The 23,209-nt window shown below is 31.7% G+C and overlaps 2 protein-coding genes and 1 long non-coding RNA gene across 4 annotated transcripts; 2 read left to right on the top strand and 1 right to left on the bottom strand.

Moving 5' to 3' along the window:
- Window positions 1-6,239: 6,239 nt before the first annotated feature.
- On the top strand, window positions 6,240-9,994 carry LOC101249813 (uncharacterized). Its single transcript, XR_011220237.1, has 5 exons — window positions 6,240-6,378; window positions 6,756-6,851; window positions 6,946-7,101; window positions 7,274-8,035; window positions 8,896-9,994. It is a non-coding gene; the product is annotated as an uncharacterized lncRNA (long non-coding RNA).
- On the bottom strand, window positions 8,567-10,567 carry LOC101254288 (aspartyl protease family protein At5g10770). The gene is made up of 2 exons (XM_004235836.5): window positions 10,216-10,567; window positions 8,567-10,058 (listed from the first exon to the last, which is right to left on the bottom strand). The coding sequence occupies exons 1-2, from the start codon at window positions 10,415-10,417 to the stop codon at window positions 8,776-8,778; spliced, it is 1,485 nt and encodes a 494-aa protein (XP_004235884.2). The 5' UTR covers window positions 10,418-10,567; the 3' UTR covers window positions 8,567-8,775.
- Window positions 10,568-19,389: 8,822 nt separating this feature from the next.
- Window positions 19,390-23,192, top strand: LOC101254582 (uncharacterized). 2 transcript variants are annotated; one of them, XM_004235837.4, is made up of 6 exons: window positions 19,390-19,722; window positions 20,147-20,404; window positions 20,506-20,679; window positions 20,773-20,879; window positions 21,647-21,975; window positions 22,356-23,192. In XM_004235837.4, the coding sequence occupies exons 1-6, from the start codon at window positions 19,567-19,569 to the stop codon at window positions 22,937-22,939; spliced, it is 1,608 nt and encodes a 535-aa protein (XP_004235885.2). In that variant the 5' UTR covers window positions 19,390-19,566; the 3' UTR covers window positions 22,940-23,192. The 2 variants fall into 2 exon arrangements, with proteins under 2 accessions (XP_004235885.2, XP_010318696.2); XM_010320394.4 differs by having other exon boundaries at window positions 19,445-19,722; window positions 20,150-20,404.
- Window positions 23,193-23,209: the final 17 nt, after the last annotated feature.

Here is a 23,209-nt window from a genome sequence, read left to right as displayed (position 1 = left end):
TAAAAAGTTTGAAATATTTATCAAGTTGTCCTTCAAAAAAAATGTAATTTATTTTTCTCTCCTCATAAATGATTAAAAAATCAAATGGGACCAATAAGGGTAAAAGAAAAATTATACCTTTAAATATTTACCATATAAGGAAATGTGACATTCTTCTGGGACTGACAAAAAAAAATAGTGCCATATAAAATATAATGGAGAAAGTACTTTTAAGGAGAATTAAAGGTCTTGCTAAATAAAAGTGAATAAAAAAATTACTGTAAGAAAAAAAAAAGGAAAAAACAAAACGACGATTTAAAGTAAAATTATTATGTCGATGCAACATGCAAGAGTAATAAAAATATAAGGACTAAATTTGAAATAACGAAAAAAAAAAGTATCAAATAATATTAAGATTCATTAATCAGAGTTAGTTGTAGAGTTTGCGGATGTAAGTAAAGTAGGAGCACCTACTTAACTAGCCACTCTACTAATTCCGTATGACTCCTGAAATTATTAAATTTATCATTAATTAATAGCTTAATTAACCAAGATTTGTGGGACCATTTTGCTTACTATACCAGTCCTATCCTGAGCTAAGCAAAGCTATAAAGTCAAATTTAATAAATTTTATTAAGTTATATATATTTATTATATTTCGTTAGTTTATTTGATTTTAATTTAGCATGAATTTTTAAAAAATAAAAAATAATAATTAATTTTATGATTTTACATAAAAGATTTGTTATATGTATCAAAATGCTTTATAATTCATAGATTTTAAATATATTAAGTAGAGAGTTCGGTTTACAGAATTGTCAAAAAAGGAAAAGGAATACTCTCTCTATTTAAAAAAAAAATCATATTTTCTTTTTAGTCCGTTTAAAAAAAAAAGTTTTCTTTTCTCTTTTGGCTACACTTTAATTTTAACTTTTCATATGGTATGTTTAAGACCATAAGATTAAAGAGCATTTTAGTACATTTGACATAACTTTAATTTAGAACCACAAGAATAAAAAGTCTTCTTTCTCTTCTTAACTTCGATCCAAGTCAAACTAAGTCATTTTTTTTAAACGGAGGAAGTATTACTTTTTAAACAAACTAAAAGAAAAGTAAGTCAAATAAATTGAAATAAAAGGGAATAGCACTCCGCAGTTCAACGATTATAATTTTACACTGTTCGAAAAAAAGAAAAAGCGGAATAAATTGATTACTCACTAAATTTTTCAGACACTCAAATTACAACATGCTTTTATTGATCTCAATAAACCGTAAAATCACAAAGGTTGTCTCTATTGAAGTTGTGATGAGTTTCACTAGGGGTGTGTATCGGTCGGTTCGATTTTACATATAATCGGTTCGGTTTATCGATTTTAGGTTTTAAAATATGCTAACCCAATAACAAACCAATAAGAAATTTTTTATCGATTTATCGGTTTTTGATGTTATCGGTTCGATTTCGGTTAACCCAATAAGAAAATGTCGATCAAATAATATATAATAGTACGTATGTTATAATTACATGTTACCAATTTACCACCAAAACATAATAGAAAACTTTGAATGTTGATCAAATTACTAACATTCACAAACTTGCAAAAGCTATCGCCTACAATTACGAACTAGAATTAAAACTAAAATAAAATATTTCAATGAGACAATCTTGAACAGTTGCTTGATCCACCAGATAATCAACAAAGTTCTCACCAATTTCCTAACCAAAAAATCACATAGCCTGAAAAGCTAATATTAAATCTATTTATGTATTAAATTATGTATATTTAATATTGAGGAAGGGTAAAGTAGTAAATAACTATCGTCTTATTGGGATATCGGTTTACCCAATAACCCAATAGACCCAATAACTCAATAATTATTTTTTCTAAACCCATTAAAAACCCAATAACAATAACCCAATAACATTTTATCGATTCGATTTATTGATCAGTTCGATTTTTGCAAACCCTAAGTTTCACACTTTGACATGAGAGAATTTTGTTTAATTTGGGCTCTTTTGTGACCATAGCAAAAGTTGGCCCATGAGAAGTGATATATGTGGGTGGCAAAATGAATTTAATTAAGATTAATACTCGAGTAATTAGCGACGTCTCTTTAATTAAGTATACAAAAAGCAGGGCATTAGTCATTAATTAATAAAGTACACATTTAGTGAAGTACCTAAATAATCGAGGGTGGAGGATGATTTTAGTTTGGTTGTAAAATAGATAATTGATACAACTTTTTTTCTAAAAAATAATTTAATTTTTAGTCACAATATTGTTTTATAAATGACATGACATGTTTAAAACTATACAATTTAAGGTAATAAGAATTTAAAAAAATCTTAAACGTCATTCTAATCAAAATATAATTTGTTTGGCCAATCGTTGGATTAGAAAAATGTTTATTTTAGAGAATTGAGTTGTTTGGACTAACTTTTAGTAAGAAAAAGTATAAAAAAAACAAACTCAAAAGTGCTTTTGAAGTCTTTACTAAATACCAATTTGTGATTTAATATTGATTAGAAGTATTTTTCAGAATTTTTAAAAGTAGTTTTTATTGTAAACTGAATATCACACAATATATATAGTTATATATTTTTCTTTAATATATACTATTTTTTGGCTGGACCTATTGTGAAATTAATTAGTAGTGATTAGTGATGTTCAAATAAAATTTGGCGTCGTTAATTTATGAAGGGCAACTTTCACATATAGCAAACAAAAAATTCATATTTGTATGCTATAGCAAACTTTGCATAATTGCGCTCCATAGCAAACATAAAACTGTATAATTCGCTATACATATACAAGTGTATAATTCGCTAGCCTATTTCGCTGCAATTGTATAATTCGCTATCCTATTTCACTGCAATTGTATAATGCACAATTGTATAATTCACTGCCTACTTCGTCTGCAATATTAAGTGTATAGCAAGAAGATATATGTTTTTCTCTCGCTTTATACAAAAACAGAAATACAATATATACACTTCTGTTGTATAAAGCTAGAGAAAATTGTATTTCACTGCAATTGTATAATTCGCAATTGTATAATTCGTTGCCTTTTTTCTCTGCAACATTTGAAGTAAAATGTTTGTAAATTGTATAATTAAGTGTATAACACGAAAAAATATATTTTTGCATGTGTATATACAATTTTCTCTCGCTTTATACAAAACAGAAACAGAATTATACACTTTTGTGTATAAAGCGAGAGAGCGAGCGAGGATGGAGAGTGGTGAGCAAGATTTCTGGGAGAGAGACGCTGACAAATTTTAGCTAACGTTTGCTATGGAGCACAATTAGATCAAACCCTAGCTATTCCATTTATTTTAGGTTATTATTTTGCTATTATATACAATTTTTTCATTTATGAATACAACAATTGTCAAAGTGGTCTATAAAAAGAGTGGCCCATGGATTCAGTCCCAACAGCAGCTAGTTCAGCCTGTCAATTGATTGGATCAATTTATGGTTAACACAATAATGTTGCTATTTGGACTGACTGGACCATAATTTTGCCAGAACCACAAAATTGATATTTTTCTTTCAAAATATTTGTAATTCCACTTTTAATTAGAGGTCTTTCATTCAAATTACGAATATCATCGATTATAATAATAGTTCGACTATAGGAACAATTGACCTGATTAACTTTGAAGCGTGATTTTATTGATAATTAAGGAGTAAAATCAACAAGGATTGTGATAAATATTTTTTTTTATTCTTAATCAAAAGAATCAAAAGGTTTAGGATTTGAGTTTCCTTGAATATAGAGTCACCTTTATTATGGAACTTTCTGATGCAAACTTTAATATGAACATCAAACAATGAAAAAATAAAAAAATAATAAGAAGAAAGAAAGCTTATGAAAAAAGGTGATAGTTTAATAAGTCTTTTTAACCATTAAATAAAAAAAAAATGGAGACAAAAATGAACTGACCAAGAGGACTCAAAACAGAAAATATATTTCCTCACACAATAGAGTGATTAAATTTTTAACCAACATTGATATGTTGGTGGAATTGTGAGATTGGATTTTAGATTTAAGCATGAATATGAAAAAATCATGTAAAAAACATTGTTTTAAATAAATTTTATACCGCATGATTTAAATTTAATTAAAATTGAAATGTAAATTATCGGACACATCTGAAACAAAATAAAAAATAGAATAATTTATCGAAGAATGTTACAAACTGAGGGAATAAAAACGAGTTAGAAAAAAATTTAATATTTGTCTTCTTCTTTTATTACTTTGATTTTACATTTCCAGTTGACTATGCAAACTACTAGTTGAATAATGGCCATGAATCAAGAAGATGATTTTCCATTAGAGGAGCAATTTAAAAAGATAGAATTTTTGAACTAATTTTGAAGCCATATTACTGGTTCAGAATGCTAGGTATTAAACTCCATTGGAGTTTTGTGTCTGGTGTGGTTATTATTTATGGTATTAATCAAGGAATGAGTTTAGGGTTAAGTAAGATTAGTACTCAGTATGAGCAAAAGCTTCAGCCTTATGAGGCTCAAATTTATGCTGGAATAATTCAGATTCCTTGGATTGTGAAACCCCTTTGAGGGCTTTTAACAGATACTCTTCCTATTATTAGATATAGAAGGAGGCCATAATTTATTCTTGCTGGTATGTTTTCAAGAATGTGTTTTTTTTGGTGGTGGCATTAAAAGCTAACTGACCATTTATTGTTTTATGTTAACATTAATGATATTTGTTGTATTAGTATGTTTCTTTTCTTATTTTGTGTTTCTTGAAGGGAATCATCATGTTTGACTGTGTTATTTGTTTGTTGTCCTTTGTGATTTTCTTTTCTATTTGTATATCTCTCTCTGTTTTCATGTTTCTTTGATTTAATCATTTATATGCCATTATTTACCTGTCCTTTTTCTCTTTTTGTGATTTCTAAATTCGGAGTTACGAGTTCTTTAGGAAGGAAAATGTTTTCCATGAAAAAAAGTTGATTTCTTACTCATATTCTCGAGTTAGTATGGAAGCAAAACATATTATCTTCAAAAAAGATTGTATATAGCCTAGACAAATAATACAGGAGGTGAGGGTAGGGGATAGTACCTGGAGAGGATGTTACTGGTGGGGGTGAAGATGAGGTGGGTTGGATGGTTGGGATGAAACAATCAATGCGGAATGTCATTTGTGGAGCTTGTTTTCCCTACTTTCAATAGGGAAGTCATTTTTCTCATTTTTAAGAAACTTTTTCTTATAGAACTCCAGACGAACACACCCTAAGTTATGAACATTTAGGTTTGTTTGCTTCTGAATGGAAATGTTGAAATCACATGTCTCCCCTTAACTTCTAGGAGTAATGGCCTTTTCTCAATTCAATATTTTCTTGTTGAACTCCAAACTTCTCCTTTTTTGACTTAAGAGTGGTGACAATAATATATAAACTGTTTCTTCTGTTAAGTATTAGTAAACTAAAGGCTAAACGTGACTACTAACATAAAATCCTTGGCCAAGTGGGGTTTTTTGATGTCAGACGAAGCCTTGCTTGAACTCTTAATCATTTAATCGAGCTTTCAATCTATATAACATGTAGGAATAATACTCAGTCTTAGTTTTCATCAGTTAACTTTGCATTAGCTGTGGTTATGTAGGGATACTCAAACTTTCTTATTGCTCTCACTCCTTAGACAGCAATAAAATATTTGTTGGCAATGTTATGTAAACCAGCTTAACAGTCTTGAATGCTTAAATATTCGATTCCTTACTCTGGAAGTTGTTGTGTTTCTGCTAAAGTTTGTATTCCAGTTCTCTGTGTCTGTGTACTTCTGTTGGGATGATTTCATCTAAGCGAAAAAACATTGGAATAAACCTGCTGGAAAAATCTGTATAAGATGCTGCATGTGACCAGCGGCAAGGAAATGTAGGTAAAGGAAACAAGACTGTGTTTGAAGGAAGACAATCTTTTGATGCTTAAGGAATACATATAGATAAGAAGAGAATACCGATTCCATAAATGTGAGATAACAGAATGGATTGTTGGAATAAAATAAGTCCAAATAAACAGTTGGCTAATACCCTTTAGTTGGTTTGAAGAGTTACGGTATCCAATTTCCAGATGTTAGTAAAAAAAATTCCTTTTGACTTACCTCCCTTTGTTCTTTAGGTTTGTTTGGTGCTTTTTCCATGCGCAGCACTCAACCACAAGTTACAACTTGCATCTGCTTTGTTGTGCCTAATGGGAGCCAGTGCAGCGCAAGCAGTAGCAGATGTTACTATTGATGCCTGTGAGACAGAGGACAGCACAAGCTACCCTTCTCTTGCCAGTGACATGCAAAGCTTTTGTGGAGTGACCTCTTCAGTGGGGCAACTGATTGGGTTCACTATCAGTGGCTTTTGGTTCATCTAATTGGATCTAAGGTTTGCTATCTCTGACTTATTTCGATCATTGTCAATAGACTATTAATGAATTTGCATTTTACTAATTGGCTAGTCATTTATCAAGCCTGGGCAATTCTTCTTGATTTCCAGTGAATCTTCTTGAATGTTTTTTCCCTGTGAGATGAAACCACTGGATATTATTCAGATATAATTGTTTGTTAATAATATTAAAATTAAGGTACTATTTATTATGTACACTCAAATTCGGGGCTGTTTGTATCCATAAGAATTTATGGCTTCATTAATCTTTTTGGTGGCTTAACGAAATGCTGCTGCTGCATGAGTTCTCTAAATTACTGGTAATTCCCTTTTGTCTCTTCATATTTCCTTGTCTCCTGATATATGTTATCTGGCAGGAGGTGTTAGGAATTTTAAGTATTCCAGCTACTGTGGTCATTTTGGTAGGAATGATGCTGCATGAATCCTTTATACACGATATTGCATACAGGCAGGTATATTTGAACCTCATGTTGTCCTTTGAGCAGTTTAAATACTTCTTGATTGTTTATACTTGTTTTACTCCATTAAGGTATGTTTCTGCAACAGGTAAGTCAAAAGTTTTTGAATGCTTGTAAGGCTATGTGGATGGCACTGAAATGCGAGAGTGTGTGGAGACCATGTCTATACATGTACATTTCTCTTGCATTGAGTTTGCATATTCACGAGGGAATGTTATACTGGTATACAGATGCAAAGGCGAAGGTATTTGAATTTTATCTTTTCAACGTTGCCTAGCCACAAACTTGTTAATTCAAAATGATTCAAGACCTGTCTTCTCTTGCTCTATATTTTGCAAATCTCTTATTTGCTACTTATGTAGTTCAAAAACAACATCTTAACCACTGAATATAAATCCATTTCGACATTCATGCAGGAGATTGTAGGGACCATATCCTCTGTCGGTGCAGTAGGATATCTTCTTGGAGTTCTCCTTTACCAGAATGCTTTTAGGAACCATCCTTTTTGTTTTGTAATTTCTTGGTGTCAGCTATTATATGGTGCTTCAGGACTGCTAAATTTGATATTGGTGTCTTGAGTAAACTTGCAGTTTGGCATCCTTGATTATGTTGTTGCAATATGTGATTCAGCAATTTCTCATATGATTGGGCGTCTCAGATGGATGCCTCTTCTTGTGCTCAGTTCAAAACTTTGCCCTTCTGGCATTGAAGGAACGTTCTTCGCGTTGCTAACGTCAATTGATCATGTTGGCAGTCTCACAGCATCCTGGGCTGGAGGCCTGTTACTTCACACCTTGAATGTCACAACAGCTCAATTTGACAACCTCTATATAGCAATAGTGATCCGGAGTGTTTTGAGAGTCCTTCCAATTGGCAATCTGTTTTTGGTGCCAAACAGTGATCCCAGCGCTTCTATTCTACCAACTGATATGTAAAAGACTAAAAAGAGTGACTATAACTCAAAAAAGGACGGAGATGACTCGGGCATTCAAAAACTGGAGATGGCTCCACTTGTAACCAATGTCGATCACGTGGATTCATGAGTACAATGACAGGGAGAACACACTCCCATCATGTGTTTTGTCCCTCAGCTGCTACTTTCTTAGCGGCATTACAGAGATTGTAAAAGAAAGATGGATCTACAGAGATTGCAGACCAAGCAAAATTATATTTATCTGGTATGGCTTTAGCTTAGTTTGATGTTACAAATGACCTTGTAATTTTCTTTTTTTAAAGTGCTTCTAATATCAAGTTTTAAGTTGGCTGCCACCCTTATCCGGGCTTGAGACTGGTGTTGCCGATCCAAACTTGTTTGGGACTGAGGCGTAATATTTTTATTGTTGCTTGTAATATCAAGGAATCCAGCTCAAGAATTGAAATGTGCCACTGCCAATATGGTTGGCTCTGTGGCCTTGTTTGTGATTTCGAGTAGAAAAAGGAATCATTTTGTGACTGTTGGATTAACCACTTATTTATCTCTTTGTGTCTTTAAAAAATTATTATATTTTCGTTTTTTCTTATGAAAGGACAGGCTCAGTTGTCGAGACATTCTATTGTGGGGCTGATGCCTGTTTTTATATGCTTGTAAAGAATATGCCAATTTGTTTTCTTTTGCTGTCAATATTTTGTGTCACGCAAAACAAAATTTCATCATCTTCTTCTCTTTGTACATAGAACCTAGCAGTGTTGTTGTTATAGACAAGTCTGTATACACACAGTTTTCACATATTATAAAATGATTGCAAGTGTTACATCATGAAGAGAAGTTTATGTTATATTTTACACTTAACTAAACACCCATAATATCATCTGTATCTTCCTACATAGTAGATAAATAAACCTCAAATAGTTATCTATGTTAAGCAAATATATTATCGCCAACGAGTCGTTATTGGCCTTACCTTTTTTTGTCTGTCATCTACATGAAACTGCAGGTTTCTTTTGCAAATCCAACTTGTGATTGTTTTGTATCATATATGACTCTTGTGTTTCTCTGCTGAAAATTTCCAATAATTCCAATCTCACCTTCAAATTGCAGGCTTGCCAGTGCTAAACAGACCTGAGATGCATCATTCTTCACAAAATAGAAAACTCCAGCAACATCAACTTCCATCTGAGCATCGCCTTCGAAATGTACTTTTATGGTGGGAATGTTCACTTCTTCATACGAAGAGAGATCAAAGCAAGTGTCAAGAATTGAATAACCTGGTACTGAAGGGTAACCTGAAAATTGTTTCAAGAACTCAGCCTTGACAGCTTTGTAAATGGAAGGTGGGAGCCTTGTGATAACCGTGCCCGAATCAATGAGAAATCCACTTTTCCCAAAACTTGAATCTTGAACAGAAACCCCACCAATAGTCATTCCACTTAGGTTAAGGAAATAGAAGCTAAAAAGCTGTGGATTTGGAACCATTTTAGTGTAAGAGATTGGTGTTGAGTTCTTGAAAACCGAAGGATCACCGCCAAATATAAGTGAGCCAGAGGACTCTGCTTCAGTTGAAGGCAAACAATAGGAGAAAACACCTCCAAACACATCAGAAGTTTGAGATATTAAGGAAAGATCACTCCTTCCAAGTCCCATAAGACCTGAAGCTAAACCAAACAAGCCTCTATTATTCCTCCCACACCCGAAAACAAAATTGTCTACCAAAGTTCTTCCAAGAACCAAATGATCTTGTCCAAGCTCACCTTTCGTATACGATCCATCTCCATAACTTACAAGGTAATCACAAGTTTGTGAATTAGTCCCACACAATCCTGAATTCCCGGTTGCAGATTCAAGAGACAGACAGGCCGATGAATTGCATGCAACTGTTTGAAAAGAAGGAGAAATAGAGGGGTTGAAAAGTGGTTCTGGTTGATTATAACACAATCTACAAGGTTGACATTGAACCCAAGTAAGATCACTTCCTGTATCCACAATCACTGTCATATTTCGACCGCCTAATGTCACAGTAACAATGTAATTTAGAGTTTGCATTGTAACACCTGAACTGATAGGAATTTGAGTAGTAGTAGTAGTAGTCTGTGATAAAGCCTCAACTTGTTTAGAACTGATTTTCTTGATATTAGATTGTATCGAACGAACTCGAATATCATCAGCTAGCAATCTCTTCTGCAGCCTTTTGTTCAAGTCACCTCTTGATCTAAAACAGTAATCTTTATGCTTCATTTCCAGTATTATTGCTCCATTTTCACTCCCTGGAAAATCACATACTGTTTAGTCTATTGGGATTGGAGAAACAGAGAAAAATAGCTAAATCTATAATAGCAGATCCCAAGAAAAGAGTTTGATAATACTTAATAACTAACCACATCTCAATATATGTACACAATGTTGTTTTTGCAATAGACTTACTTGATTTTTGAGATGAACAACTTGGCTCATTATGTTTGTGATGCATCTTTTGAAGTGTTGTGAGTGGGAGAAATAGTTCATTATCTCCATAACCAAATGCTCCTACAAAAAGAAGAGCAAATACAATGGAATATTGACAAAGTGACATTGTTTTAAAGCTCTCTATAGATGAACATACACAACAAAGGTCTATAATAGACATGAAGAAAAAAGAGTTGGAGAGAATGAGATTCTTATGGAGTTAGGCATGAGAACAAAAGGGGTAGGGGTGTGGGTTGGGGGTGGGGGGGGGGAGGAGACCCCACAAATACATGAGAAATTATTGGGAATTCACGTGTAGATACTTGGGGGGGGGGGGGGGGGGGGGGGAGAAAAAGAAAGTGATTTTTTTTTTGTTAGGAGTTTTGTGGACTTAGCTTTCATGAGGTTTGTTGTGAATGAAATATTATTGGTTGGTTGATAGACATGTCATGGATAAGGACTCTCATCCCTTTGAGAGGGAAGGGAATCAACTGTCACAACTGTCCAAATCAATGGGAGCGTAATGTATATTGCTCGGATTCTTTTAAAATGTTGTTTTGACGTAGAGATGGTAAAATTAATTCATGAGATGATAATGTACCGTGTCCAAGTTTTGGCTGGTTATTTGCTTAGCTAACTCATTTTAGCACCTCAACCTTTGGACTGATATTTAGCTCACACCTTGCTAGTGTTACATGTAGGTCATAATGTGCCTTGAGATGTTCATCTCCAGTCGCCCATCACTCATCATTTGTCGCTTTGTTACATTTTGGTCCGTCCTCTAGGCACTATTGAAAGAAGTACACACTTTTATTTAAGTTGTATACATCGTTAGGATACTTTTTTTTTTTTTTGGTTATATATATCAACTAATTTATAGGTTATCAATTAATAACGTATACTAAACTATAGAAGATGATTATTAATCAATATACTCACTATCAAAGGTTCACCCTCTAATTGTATAACCAAACCTCCAAAACATAACATGAAAATTAATTTTCTCAGAAAAGTAATTTTGGAGGATAGTAATTTAAGTCTGAAAAGTATTTTAGTCAATATTGCACCAATACTTGTAAGTAGCTTCTGAAAATAATTTTTTATTGCTACTTAAAAACTCTTTTTTTTTTCTAAAAAATTTTACCAAGCACTTTAAAGTAAGGTATATTTTTTTATTTAAAAAAATACGTTTTCGTTTTGCGTTTTTGTGTTTGCACAAATTTAGTCAAAACAAATTATAAATAGGCGAATATTATCAATATCCATTTATATGCAAAATCTCATTTAATTTAAGTACTAGCATTGTACATAACAAAAAATAATATATAGTAGATTTTCTTGCATCAAATTGACTCCCCAATCAAAATAACTACGAAATATTAATTGATTTGCACCTTTATTTTTCCCCTTTGTACTTTGCTATTCCAATAATAAAATAAATTGAGTCTAAATCCAGTTAAGTTTTTAAACAATAATTCCATTTCTACTAATTTTTTAATTATAGAGTCCAAAATTCAGACCCCATATCACATAATATTATTACGGAAAAACAAAATGAAAGTTGTACCAAATAATAATAAAACTTGGGCAACTAAAGATGTCTACATTATACTTGATTAAAAGCAACTTGCAATATATTATAAATTAAAAAAAAATCATCAATTTTTTTTTTTGGCCTTCAAAATAACGGTGTGAGTTCACGAGTAGTAACATGCTATTATTTATAATTATTGTATATGTAGTTTTTTGGTATCAGGCCTATTTTCAACCCTAGATGCAATATCATTTTGTTTTCATTATGATGTTGGTCTAACTTGGTCGGGTTCTTCAAAAATATTGTTATGTTCGTGTTGGATCCTTCAGAATGACCACCGAGTCAAAATGTATTATATCACTTTGACAATAGTTTCTATCGTATTTATTACCTATTTACTTGTGTAGACGAATTCAAAATTTGATGAAATAACTTCTGATTGTACATTTAAAAATGAATTTTATATATTTTTTCTGTCTCAATTTATGTGACACTTCTTATTTTTCAAGAGTTAAACAGTTTAAGTTGATCGAGAATTTGCGTATGAAATCTTCAATTTTTTATATTTGTAAACTACCTAAAAGGTACTATATGTCACAATAATTGAAAACTCTTTAAAAAAATTTACGAAAATTTACGATCAAAAATAGATTTGCTTAAATTTTAAAATTCAAAAAATGTCACGTAAAATAGAATAATGAATTCAAGAAATGCAAGAATTGAGAATTAAATTACGTATAGGGGCATCACATGAGAGCTTAGGCGCTAACCAACAAATTTGACAATTAGCCTAATCAACTTTTGTGTTTTAAGATGTCTAATCAAATATATAATATAGTTTTTTTTTCAATATATAAAAATTATAAATTGTTTTCGAAGTTAACGAGGTTTGATGGCCCCTCCTTTTCACTTACGTAGGTCCACCTCTATCAACTTGTAATGGTTTGTTTAGGGTAATTATACATGAATTAAGAGATCATGGTCTAAAGGAAATTAGATTACTTCCTTGATTGACTTGTTAATCATGATTTCTTGAAAGTTATATTCATCAACTAACTCTATCATCCAATAATTACCAACTAATCTTAAGCTTATTAGCATTTTGGACGCATCTCTAAGTTGCTATCATATTGTTCTAATAACAACTAGACAACTTATATCTTTGGCTATGGCCTCATTTGTTTCTATTAAGATTAAGAGGTCTGAATCTAAATACATATCTAACAATTAAGATTTGCATCAAGATTCAGGTGTTTTGCTATGAATACACGTCTGAATATTAAGACGTGGTCTCTAAATCTGAACACTAAATAATTAATACTATCTGAATGTGCATGTGAAATTAACATTAAATTAATAAAATATCATAAAAATTTCATTTCAACAAAACATATCGCTTTTGATAAAAAAAAATTTTTTAAAAGTTTAATAATCATGATTTGGAAGCACAATTTTTGTCATTCAAAATTTGTTGATAAACGCCAATACACCAACAGTGTTCTTGACACAGTCAATACAAGAAAATTATTAATATAAAAAAGAAAACTTGAAAAAATTTATGAAAACTTACCAGTTCAAGAGGGAAAAAGTGGTGTTTGATTGAGAAAAGAGAGAACAAAAGTTTTTAGTTATGAGATAAAAAGGCACGCGCACAGAAGCGATTATTTATTATTTGATAACTTATTAAATTAGTCTGAATATTGTTAATAATTCTACAGATCTGATTCATTTAGACCTCTTCAAACCCACTAAGAGGTTTTTTTAAAAATAAAACTAATGAACTTAATAGGCTGAATCTGATTCAGCCTTAAAAACCAAAAAACATACGTAATAGGTTGAATCTCGATGATTAAAATTCAAACCTCTATTAAGTGCAAACAAATGAGGCCTAAGTCATTATGGGTCAGATTGACTATATATATATATATATATATATATATATATATATATTTATTTGGAGTTTGTCACAACTTGGTCAATAGTCTGATATTAATCTACGCAAAGATGTTAGATTTATATCTAATATTTGCTTATATATTTGTCAACTTAACTTACGTATAGAATTATTGACTAATGAATATCGTTTTAGTCAATAATTTACAAATTTTTAGACTATATAATTTAGAACATTATTCTATAAGAAATATCCGAATTTAACTTGTAGAATTTCATTGAACATTACTAATTATGGAAAAATAACTTAAATACACAACTATAATTTTTATATTTTCTAATTTCCCTACTTTTTTTAAATATTACATAATTCCTTTTTTTTTTATTTTAGGGTAAGTTTTTAGATACATTACATTCTCTCTCCTATATTACACATTTACCCATTTAATGCCTATTTTTTCTCCATTAAAACACTCAACATCTTAAATCAGTTTCTGAATTTTAAATTTTATCCATTTAAACACTCAACCTTTTAATCAGCTTTTTGATTTTGAATTATTAAATTTAATTAATTTTAAATAAAAGACCAAATTTTGAAATTTTGAATTTCAAAATTCAAAAAATTTGAAATTTAAAAAAGTAAAAATTTCAGAAAGCAGGACAACTTCCATTAACTTCTACCGTTTTTTTCTTACTCCATCAAGTTTCAGTTCTTTTTTTTCCATAATCATCTTCATTCTTCTTAACCCAGCATATTTCATTCTTTTCTTTTTTTTATTCTTGAATCCATCATCGTCTATTTCTTCCTAATTTGTAATCGTTTGAACCCAGCATCTTTTTATTATTAATCCATCATCAATTCGTTTATTCTTCTCTTTTTTGTTTTTGTTAATTGTTCTATTACATCATAGTAATGGTTCCGTTAATTAATAGAAGGATATATGATTCCGACTATGAAAATTGGAATGAAAATAGGAAAAAGTCTTTGCATGATCCTATGAATCTTCAGAAGGATTCAAACAAAGACTCTGACGAAACATCAAAATCAAAGGTTGTCAAAATACAACAAAAAGAAAAAAAGAAGCAGCAAAATTGTTGTTAGGCCTACATTGTCTCGGGTTAGTATTTTGGAACTTAAAAATGTTGTTTAAATTAGTAAAAATTTTAAGGAATCAAGTGTGTTTGCTGATACATTTGAATAAGTGTGTATAGTGTTTTAGATGGTGAATTGATACATGAATTTGTTGTGTATCATAATATTTTATATGTATCATGAAGTTTTGAAAATTATTATAATGTATCATTCAATAAGTTTAGTAAATGCGTCATCAACTGTGCTTGATGATACATATGGAATCTGTGTGTACAGTGTTTAGTCAATGCACTGATACATGTAGTAGATATGTATCACATGTTTTGCATGTAGTATGAATTCCTGAAAACTGATATCATGTATCAGTAAGGTATTAGTTGTTTAGTTGATGTACTGATACATGGTTTGAAAATTATTATAATGTATCATTCACTAAGTTTAATAAATGCTTCATCAGCTGTACTTGATGATACATATAAAATCAGTGTGTATGTTATTTAGTCGATGTTTCTGATACATGTATTAGACATGTATCAAATGTTATAATCTTTTATTTAATTCACTGATACATGTACGTTGTCGTTTGTCAATGTATTTGCAGGATGAAGTAAAGACCAAATGAGTAATGCCAAGTGGGGAGATGACAATGATTTTTGTTTCCAAGATTCTTTTATTTTATGTAGTTAGGACTTAGGAATAGGAGAGATCCAATGACAAGAGGAGCATGAGTGAAAAATAATCAAGTTTTTTTTGAGTTTTCTTACTTTTTGTTTTTAATGATTCTGATCATCCGATGTATACTCAATTGCAAACATGATACTACTAGCAAGTAAAAAAATATATTTATTTATTGAAAACCTCTCTTACCTTACTGTTTTTTGCCAATGATTTACCTGAAAAGTACTAGTGAATTCAGCACTTACGAGTTTCTCGATTTTACAAAATTTAAAAGCCACTTAATATATCACAAAACAAATTATATCAAAATTAAGTAAACGAGTACTTCTGTCACTATTTAAAAATAAAACTAATAATTTACCTCAAATTTTCAATATTCACTTCAATAATCTTCATGTTTGGGCCTTATTTTACTTGACTAGCTAAGTGGATTCTTTGTTTTTGGGAATACTGAAAGATTGTTTATTGATATAATAGCACTAGTTTAGATACATACTAAAACATTAGATATGATTATATTAAGCTCAGAAATGAACAAGACACATACATGATACAAAGTCTCTCCCTTTTGGTTCAATGCATATACAAAAACCACAGCATGAACAAGATGGAGAGTGAGTGACCTTTACTATTACATGGCTCTCTACATGACTCTATTCACTACTACACCAACCTCTGCAAATGTCAAAAACACCATTGCAGGAGGCCATACCTGACACCATACATGATATATATTTTATAAAAAAAAAAAAAAAAACAAAGTAATACTACAACAAAGTATCAAAGAGCTGCCCAATCAATCTCCACGGAAGGGTACTTGGGTAAGAAGAAGTTTTCTGATTCATCGAAATTCAAGAAAGTAATATCAAACTTAGGCGAAGATGATGATTCCTCGGATGGTGTAGGGGATGATGATGATGATGAAGCCTCAATCTTGATAGTACCATTTTCTGGATAGCTGAATTCTTCTTTCAATGAATCATCAAAATCGAAGTATTCATCTTGAAAAATTCATTGTAACAACAATAAAATTAATGTAGTTCAAAATTTAACAGATTGTTCATAAAAAATGTTTTCAAAATAGATGATATAATTTCGATTTTCAAAATTTGAAATCAATATCCAATTACGTGCTGATTTTATGGTGATTAATGATCTGTTACCTTTAATTAAGCTGTTTTAGTAACAACATTAATTGTACCATTTTTCCCCATTTTTTTCTCAACAGTTTAAACTTACCATGTATCACTAGAGTCTAAAGTATCACAGAACAACAAATTTAAGGGATTTTTTGTAAATACTAAATTTATCGGGACAGAATGTAATTATTGAATTACATTATGGGATTCCTTAAATTTTTACAATTATTATCCCTCAAACGAACTTGTGAAAAATTCAGGTTAATACTTAATAGAAGGGAAAAAAACGTGGAGAGGTTCTTAATATTATGGGCCGGTAGTATTGAGGGGAATCAATGGGCCACTCGAAAAGGCTTTACGTTTTTGTAGGGTAGCCCATTTTAGTGGCCCGGAGGAATTGGATTGCCACTATAAATTCAGTATATTTTATGCGAATGTCACAGTGTTAATAGTTAATTATATTATATTTTTTACTATTTTCCAAATCATGAAAAAAATTTAAATTTGGTGAAATTTGGATATATCCCAAACACCCCAATTTCTGATACATCCCTCAACGTGTTATATATTGCGCCTTAATTTCAGATATATCACTAAACGCTCTGATATATCGCATACGTTCCGATACAGTCAAGTCTAGTGGTGTAACTGACTAATACATTGCATACGTTCTGATACAATCACATGATGTATCCGATCGATACATCACGTATGTATTCGATTGATACATCTCCGAAAGTAATATTCCAATACATCGAGTACGTCTCGACTCATCGTAAAGTAATGTATTTAATCGATATATCGTGTAAAATGATGTATCCAACTGATACATTATGAGTTTTTATAATTTTCAAATGATAAGGAATTCTAGAAAATCTACTAAAAATAAGTTTATGTATTTATAAATATACAAAATAAGATTACAAGTATTACAAAATCTAATAAAAGTTTCTTTCTTTTCAGTAAATAAATATAAAATTAATTTATTTTGCTAAAGTCTAACTATTCATGTACATTTGTTACATAGTATGTGTTACCTTATCGATGTTGTTGGTCCTAAATTAGATAAAGGGAAAAAAAGAATCATGTTATACTAACAATTGATTTAAAAATAAGTAATTTCTAGTGATGATTTTGAATTTATCAATTCTAAATCATATAGAGAAAAAAAAATATCATGATATATCAATAATCAATATAATACTGTATTAATTAGTTTATGAATACAATACAATAACTCCATCAATATTTGTTTGAAATTGATACATAGCAATATAATATATAGTAATAGCTGTAAAATTGCAACTAGGCCAACTTGGTTTACTTGGCCTGGCATCATTCCTTTTTTTTAAATCTTTTTTTCTGTCTTGTTAGTCGTTAAATAATCTTAACTAATTTGATTAGACAACGTGATTAATTCTTTCTTATTATATTATGTTTCTTTATTATTACAACGTATATTTTATGATTAAAAAAGTAGTGAGAACTGAGAAGATAAGAAACAGTTCTTTTTAATAATTATTAATATATTCTTAGGGGGGATAGGAGGTAGGTGAGTAGTGGAATTGGAAATTATATATGGAAGCAACTTAATTTATACAATATATATATTTTAATTAGAAAAATAAAAATTTATATATCAACGATAAATAGTATATTACATAATCATATTTTTAAAAAGAAGACGTTGTACAAGTAAATTTTTTAATAAAAATGGGGCATAATCTACTTATATATATATATGAGAAAGTGGTATGTGTAGAATTATGAACCGAGAGTGAAACTTAAGTTATGAGTTTATCCAATTAATACAGGGAAAGCATTTTCAAGAAGAATTATATTTTATTTATTGATTTTTTAAAATGTTAATATAATTCGATTAAATTGTCAATAACGAGTAAACTGTGATAAAAATGGAAATTAATTATTAATAATAGGTCAAATTTGGTTAATAATTGTTAAAGATTTACATTCCAAAGATTATGAGTATATTTATGGTAAAAAATTAGAAATTCACTTTGATATAATATGTATACTTAATACATTAGAATAATACTTTGTTAATATATATCCTATTCCTCTTTCAAAAAACTTTATTTTCCTCTTATATCATAGGCTTTTAACTTTTTCACATAATAAATCAAAAATAAGAAAATTGTAAATTTACAATTTCAAAAATTAAATAAATAAATTATTTTGATAAATTCTTGATTTAAAGATATTAATTTTTAATTGATTACAAATAAATTATTTTATTAAAAAAGATATTACATCGGAGAAATAATAGCTTTGTTATTCAAAATGGATGATATAAGAAAATATAAAATGCAATTATAATAAGTGAAGAGTCAAATAAATCCAACTGATGATTGGTCTTAAAATGACAGCGCGTGAATTACAAAGCCGCCGTAATATGAAATATTGAATTTTTTTGATAAAAGAAAAGTAGAAAGTAGGTACACGCCTGTTTATTCCGTCATCCACAAACCGACAAAAAAAATTTAAAAATAAATAATTAAAAAATAAAAAAAGCACTATGTCCAAAACATTATCCACAACACAGCCCATCCCAACAAATCCCATTCAGCATCTTACGTGTCATCCACCGTTAGATTCTTCCACGTGTCACTTTACCCCTTATCGCAGCCGTTCCCACTTGCCGTAAAACGAACCTTCCCGATTTTATGCCACGTCATACATTTTATCCAAAACTCCTCACGTGACTCCAGCTCACTCCACATAGAGTACATTACAAGCGCGTGTAATCGACACGTGTTTTTTCCCTTTTTATAGAATAAAATATAATATATATATATATAGTGAAAAATATTTATTTTCATTATATATATATATTATATATATATAATTATTATATTAAGGAAGTAGTAGTAAAAACGAATATTGATTTCTCCTCTTTCTCTTGTTCATATTCATATACAAGCAGCAAAGCAAATAGATATTTTTGTTTTTGACTACTTCTTCGGTTTTCAAGTATGGTTCAATTGATGAGAACAACCATGGAAGAGTCGCCGGAGTTGCAGTGGCATAAAGGGAAGAACGCGGCGGTGAAGCTCGAGTTTGAAGATGCTTTAGATGAAGCATACGGTCCACTCAGCAAGCGATCTAAACTTTCTTCTTCTTCTCTACAAGTAGGTTCTCTTCTCTTTTGCTGATTTGATTTTTCTGCAGATTCTGTGATTGTGCTTTGCTTGTAGGCAATCAATTATAAAAAGGATGATGAGATTAAGGATTTTAAGTTAAGTTAATTAATCAGGTGACTTATCATTGATGGTAGATTATCAATTAATGTTTATTAAATAGGGTTACTTGAAGTTTCATGGATAGTGAGTTGATGGAGTTAATAACTCAGAAGATTTAGGATTTAAGAGTGTATAAATATAGAAAATTGTAGCAGATCTAGGAGGGAAGGTTTTTCATATAAAAAGGAGTTTTGCTGATTGATGGATTATTTATAGCCAGTTCTGAGTGATTCCTATGAAGTTTATTGTATGATTAGGTTAATTGAATTTGTATGATTAGCTTAATTGAATTGGGGGATCTTTTTTCCTACAGCAGCAATTGGTTGTAGAAGCTGATGGTTTTCCAGTACCGCCTTCGCAGTATAACCCGCTTGATGAGCCCAGTCCGTTAGGTTTGAGGCTAAGGAAGAGTCCATCACTGTTGGATTTGATCCAGATGAAGCTTTCTCAGGGGAACAACGCCAAGGTGGGAAATCAAGGGAAGAAGGAGCAGAAGGGGAACTCTGGAACAATTGAGAAACTTAAGGCTTCGAACTTTCCTGCCACAGTTCTAAGAATTGGGAGCTGGGAGGTAATATTGATGTTTTAGTTTAGAGTGTAACTTGTAATCTTAGAGTGAAAATTGAAGTTTGGAAGTGCTAGAGGTGATTGGAATTGTGTTGTTGTCTGCAGTACAAGTCAAGATATGAAGGGGATCTAGTGGCAAAATGTTACTTTGCGAAGCATAAACTTGTTTGGGAAGTCCTTGACGGTGGTCTCAAGAATAAGATCGAAATCCAGTGGTCAGATATTATGGGTTTGAAGGCAAATTACCCTGACGATGGACCTGGAACTTTAGATGTAGTGGTAAGTGATGGACTATCTCTTTTGTTGTTGTTATTGTGAAACTATTTCCTGCTACTGAATTGGCGAAGGTACTAAGGGATTCTTGTGTTGCAGCTTTCAAGACAACCTCTTTTCTTCAGGGAGACGAATCCACAGCCTAGGAAGCACACTCTTTGGCAAGCAACATCTGATTTTACTGGAGGACAAGCTAGCATGCACAAGTATGTTTCTTGTCTTATTTTTACTTGTTCGCTATTTGTCTTTGCTCTGTTTATGATCTAGCACTACTAGTAGTTGCCTTTACTAATTTTCCTTAATTTTTGGGGATGCCGATTCCCTAAGTACTCATCTGTTGCCTTTTTAAATTATAATTAAGGTGTCCAGGCTGCTTGATACCTCCGACTAGCACTGTCACCAAGACTTGGACAGATAGGAAGAAATTACCTTATTGTTTTTGCCTGGGATTTAAATCTGATACGTAATGATTCCCAGCCCACTTCATACACTAGCCCACACCCTTGCCTACCAAATCTGTTGCTTATTCTACCCGTTTGTTAGAATTGTCAAGATTGAAAGGTAATACATCTTCTCCAATGTTTGATGTTGGTTAAAGTGAATTCAATGAGACTGAATGTAATATATTTTCTCCAATATTTGATGGTTTAGGGTCCCCTTACTGTAAATGAAATAATAAGTTGGTCTTGGAATCCGCCCTCCTTGAGGTCGGGATAAACCTCAGCTGGAGCCCCTTAACCCCGAATTTTCAAGGCAGCAGTCGTCCAGATTGGCTTTATGTGATTTACTTCTAAGTAGTTGTGTGAACTTGACATAATGGTATTGCTGTTTTTATGTATGCTTAATAAGTTCTTAGACCTATTTATGCTCATATGTCTGGCATTTCCTTTATTATTGTGTCGATGTGGTTCAGTTTTGATGTTAAAACTCTCCTCCCTTTTTTTAATTGTTTTGTTTGTCTGTTTCTTTGTAGGCGACATTACTTGCAGATTCCACAAGGCTTGTTAGGAAAGCATTTTGAAAAGCTTATTCAGTGTGATCCCCGTCTTAATTTCCTAAGTCAACAACCAGAGATTATACTTGATTCTCCACATTTCGAAACCAGAATTTCAGTATTTGAAGACCCAAACGTGTGCGAGTCGGAATTTAATCTGAATAATGAGAGAAGTCCTCCCTTTCTTAACTTGCATGGTGCCGCTTCGCCTTCAGGAGCTCATTGTTCTTCAACAAATGGAGAGCAAGACTTTGTTGTTAGTAGACGATTGGAAAACATTCGTCCAGAAACACCTTCACCAAGCTCAGGTAATTATATATTATTGCTGGTCTGGTTAGGACACTAAGCTTTTCAAGAAGTTAAAATTCTTATGTTTGGTGCATCTTATTCATTTCTTGTTTATTTCTCTTAATTTTATGTTGCATGGTGGAAAGAGCACTATGGTGGTTATACAGATTATTACATTCCTTTTCTGCCTGCTTACAGTTTCCATTGGTTTCTTGAAATTAGTATTTAAGCATACTAGACAGATCCGAATTAGTACACTTGAGGCCTTATTGGGCATAATCATAGTATTTCCAACTGATCCTGAATCAGTTGAATTGTTTTTCCAAATATTTATATCGTTGTTAAGGCTTAGCATTTGTGAATTGTCTTTTAATTTGCTGTTATGTCATTTAACCTGCAGTGATGGATACAAGGGCGATTCAAGATGTCAGTAGAGATATGGAGCAGTTGAAAGGCCTTGGCAACCTAGATCAGATCAGAGTGCCTGGTCTTCATCCTTCCATGTCAATGAAAGATTTAGTGAGCCACTTTGAACAACGTTTTTCTGAGCAGGGAACGTCTGAAGTTATAAGCTTGTCCAGTGACGAACTCCAAAGCTTGGAGATACTCGAAGAGATCTCGAGGTGCTTGTTTAGTGACACTCAAAATATGCCAGCATCAGATGAGAAATCCCTCATGACAAGGGTCAATTCTCTGTGCTGTCTTCTTCAGAAGGATCCCGCAACAGCCCATAAGAGTGAGAACTATGGTGGTGTTGCAGTTGGAGGTAAGAGAACTGATGAACTGATCAGTTTCTTTCCCGGAGCAACATGTGGAAAGAAGGTTGAAGATCCTTCCACATCAGAGGACAAATCAAATGATCCAGCTCCTTCAATGTCGAGAAAAGACTCGATGGGGGATCTGTTGCTGAATCTGCCAAGAATCGCGTCGTTGCCTCAGTTTCTCTTCAATATCTATGAAGATTCCGACCGCCCAGCTAGATAGAATCTGCTTAGTTTATCATCCAGAAAAGTATGGCCTAGTTGCTTTTGTATATAGCAGGCATAGCGCCTTCCCTTCCAAGACACTGCTTAGCTACAGTTTTCAGTTTAGGTAATCAAAGCCCTCATAGATGTTGTGCAGGTAGTAGTATATGTATATAGTCAGTCATCTTTTATGTTAAGTTTGTGCAGTAGACAGTATTCTTCAAGCAGTCCGAATAGTTTCTTAATGGCATTTACTTCATCGTTGTGTAAAACTTCTACCAAAAGATAC

Source organism: Solanum lycopersicum, chromosome 3 (assembly GCF_036512215.1).
Source record: "Solanum lycopersicum chromosome 3, SLM_r2.1".
Taxonomy (NCBI): Eukaryota; Viridiplantae; Streptophyta; class Magnoliopsida; order Solanales; family Solanaceae; genus Solanum; species Solanum lycopersicum.
Note: the sequence above shows the minus strand (reverse complement) of the source record. Positions and strands in the feature narration are given on the sequence as shown.

Coding starts and splice junctions, on each gene's coding strand:
- LOC101254288 (XM_004235836.5), bottom strand. CDS start 10,417: ATGTCTATTATAGACCTTTGTTGTGTATGTTCATCTATAGAGAGCTTT. Junction 10,059..10,215: donor TTGTTCATCTCAAAAATCAA/GTAAGTCTATTG, acceptor GTGATTTTCCAG/GGAGTGAAAATGGAGCAATA.
- LOC101254582 (XM_004235837.4), top strand. CDS start 19,567: ATGGTTCAATTGATGAGAACAACCATGGAAGAGTCGCCGGAGTTGCAG. Junction 19,723..20,146: donor TTTCTTCTTCTTCTCTACAA/GTAGGTTCTCTT, acceptor TTTTTCCTACAG/CAGCAATTGGTTGTAGAAGC. Junction 20,405..20,505: donor TAAGAATTGGGAGCTGGGAG/GTAATATTGATG, acceptor TGTTGTCTGCAG/TACAAGTCAAGATATGAAGG.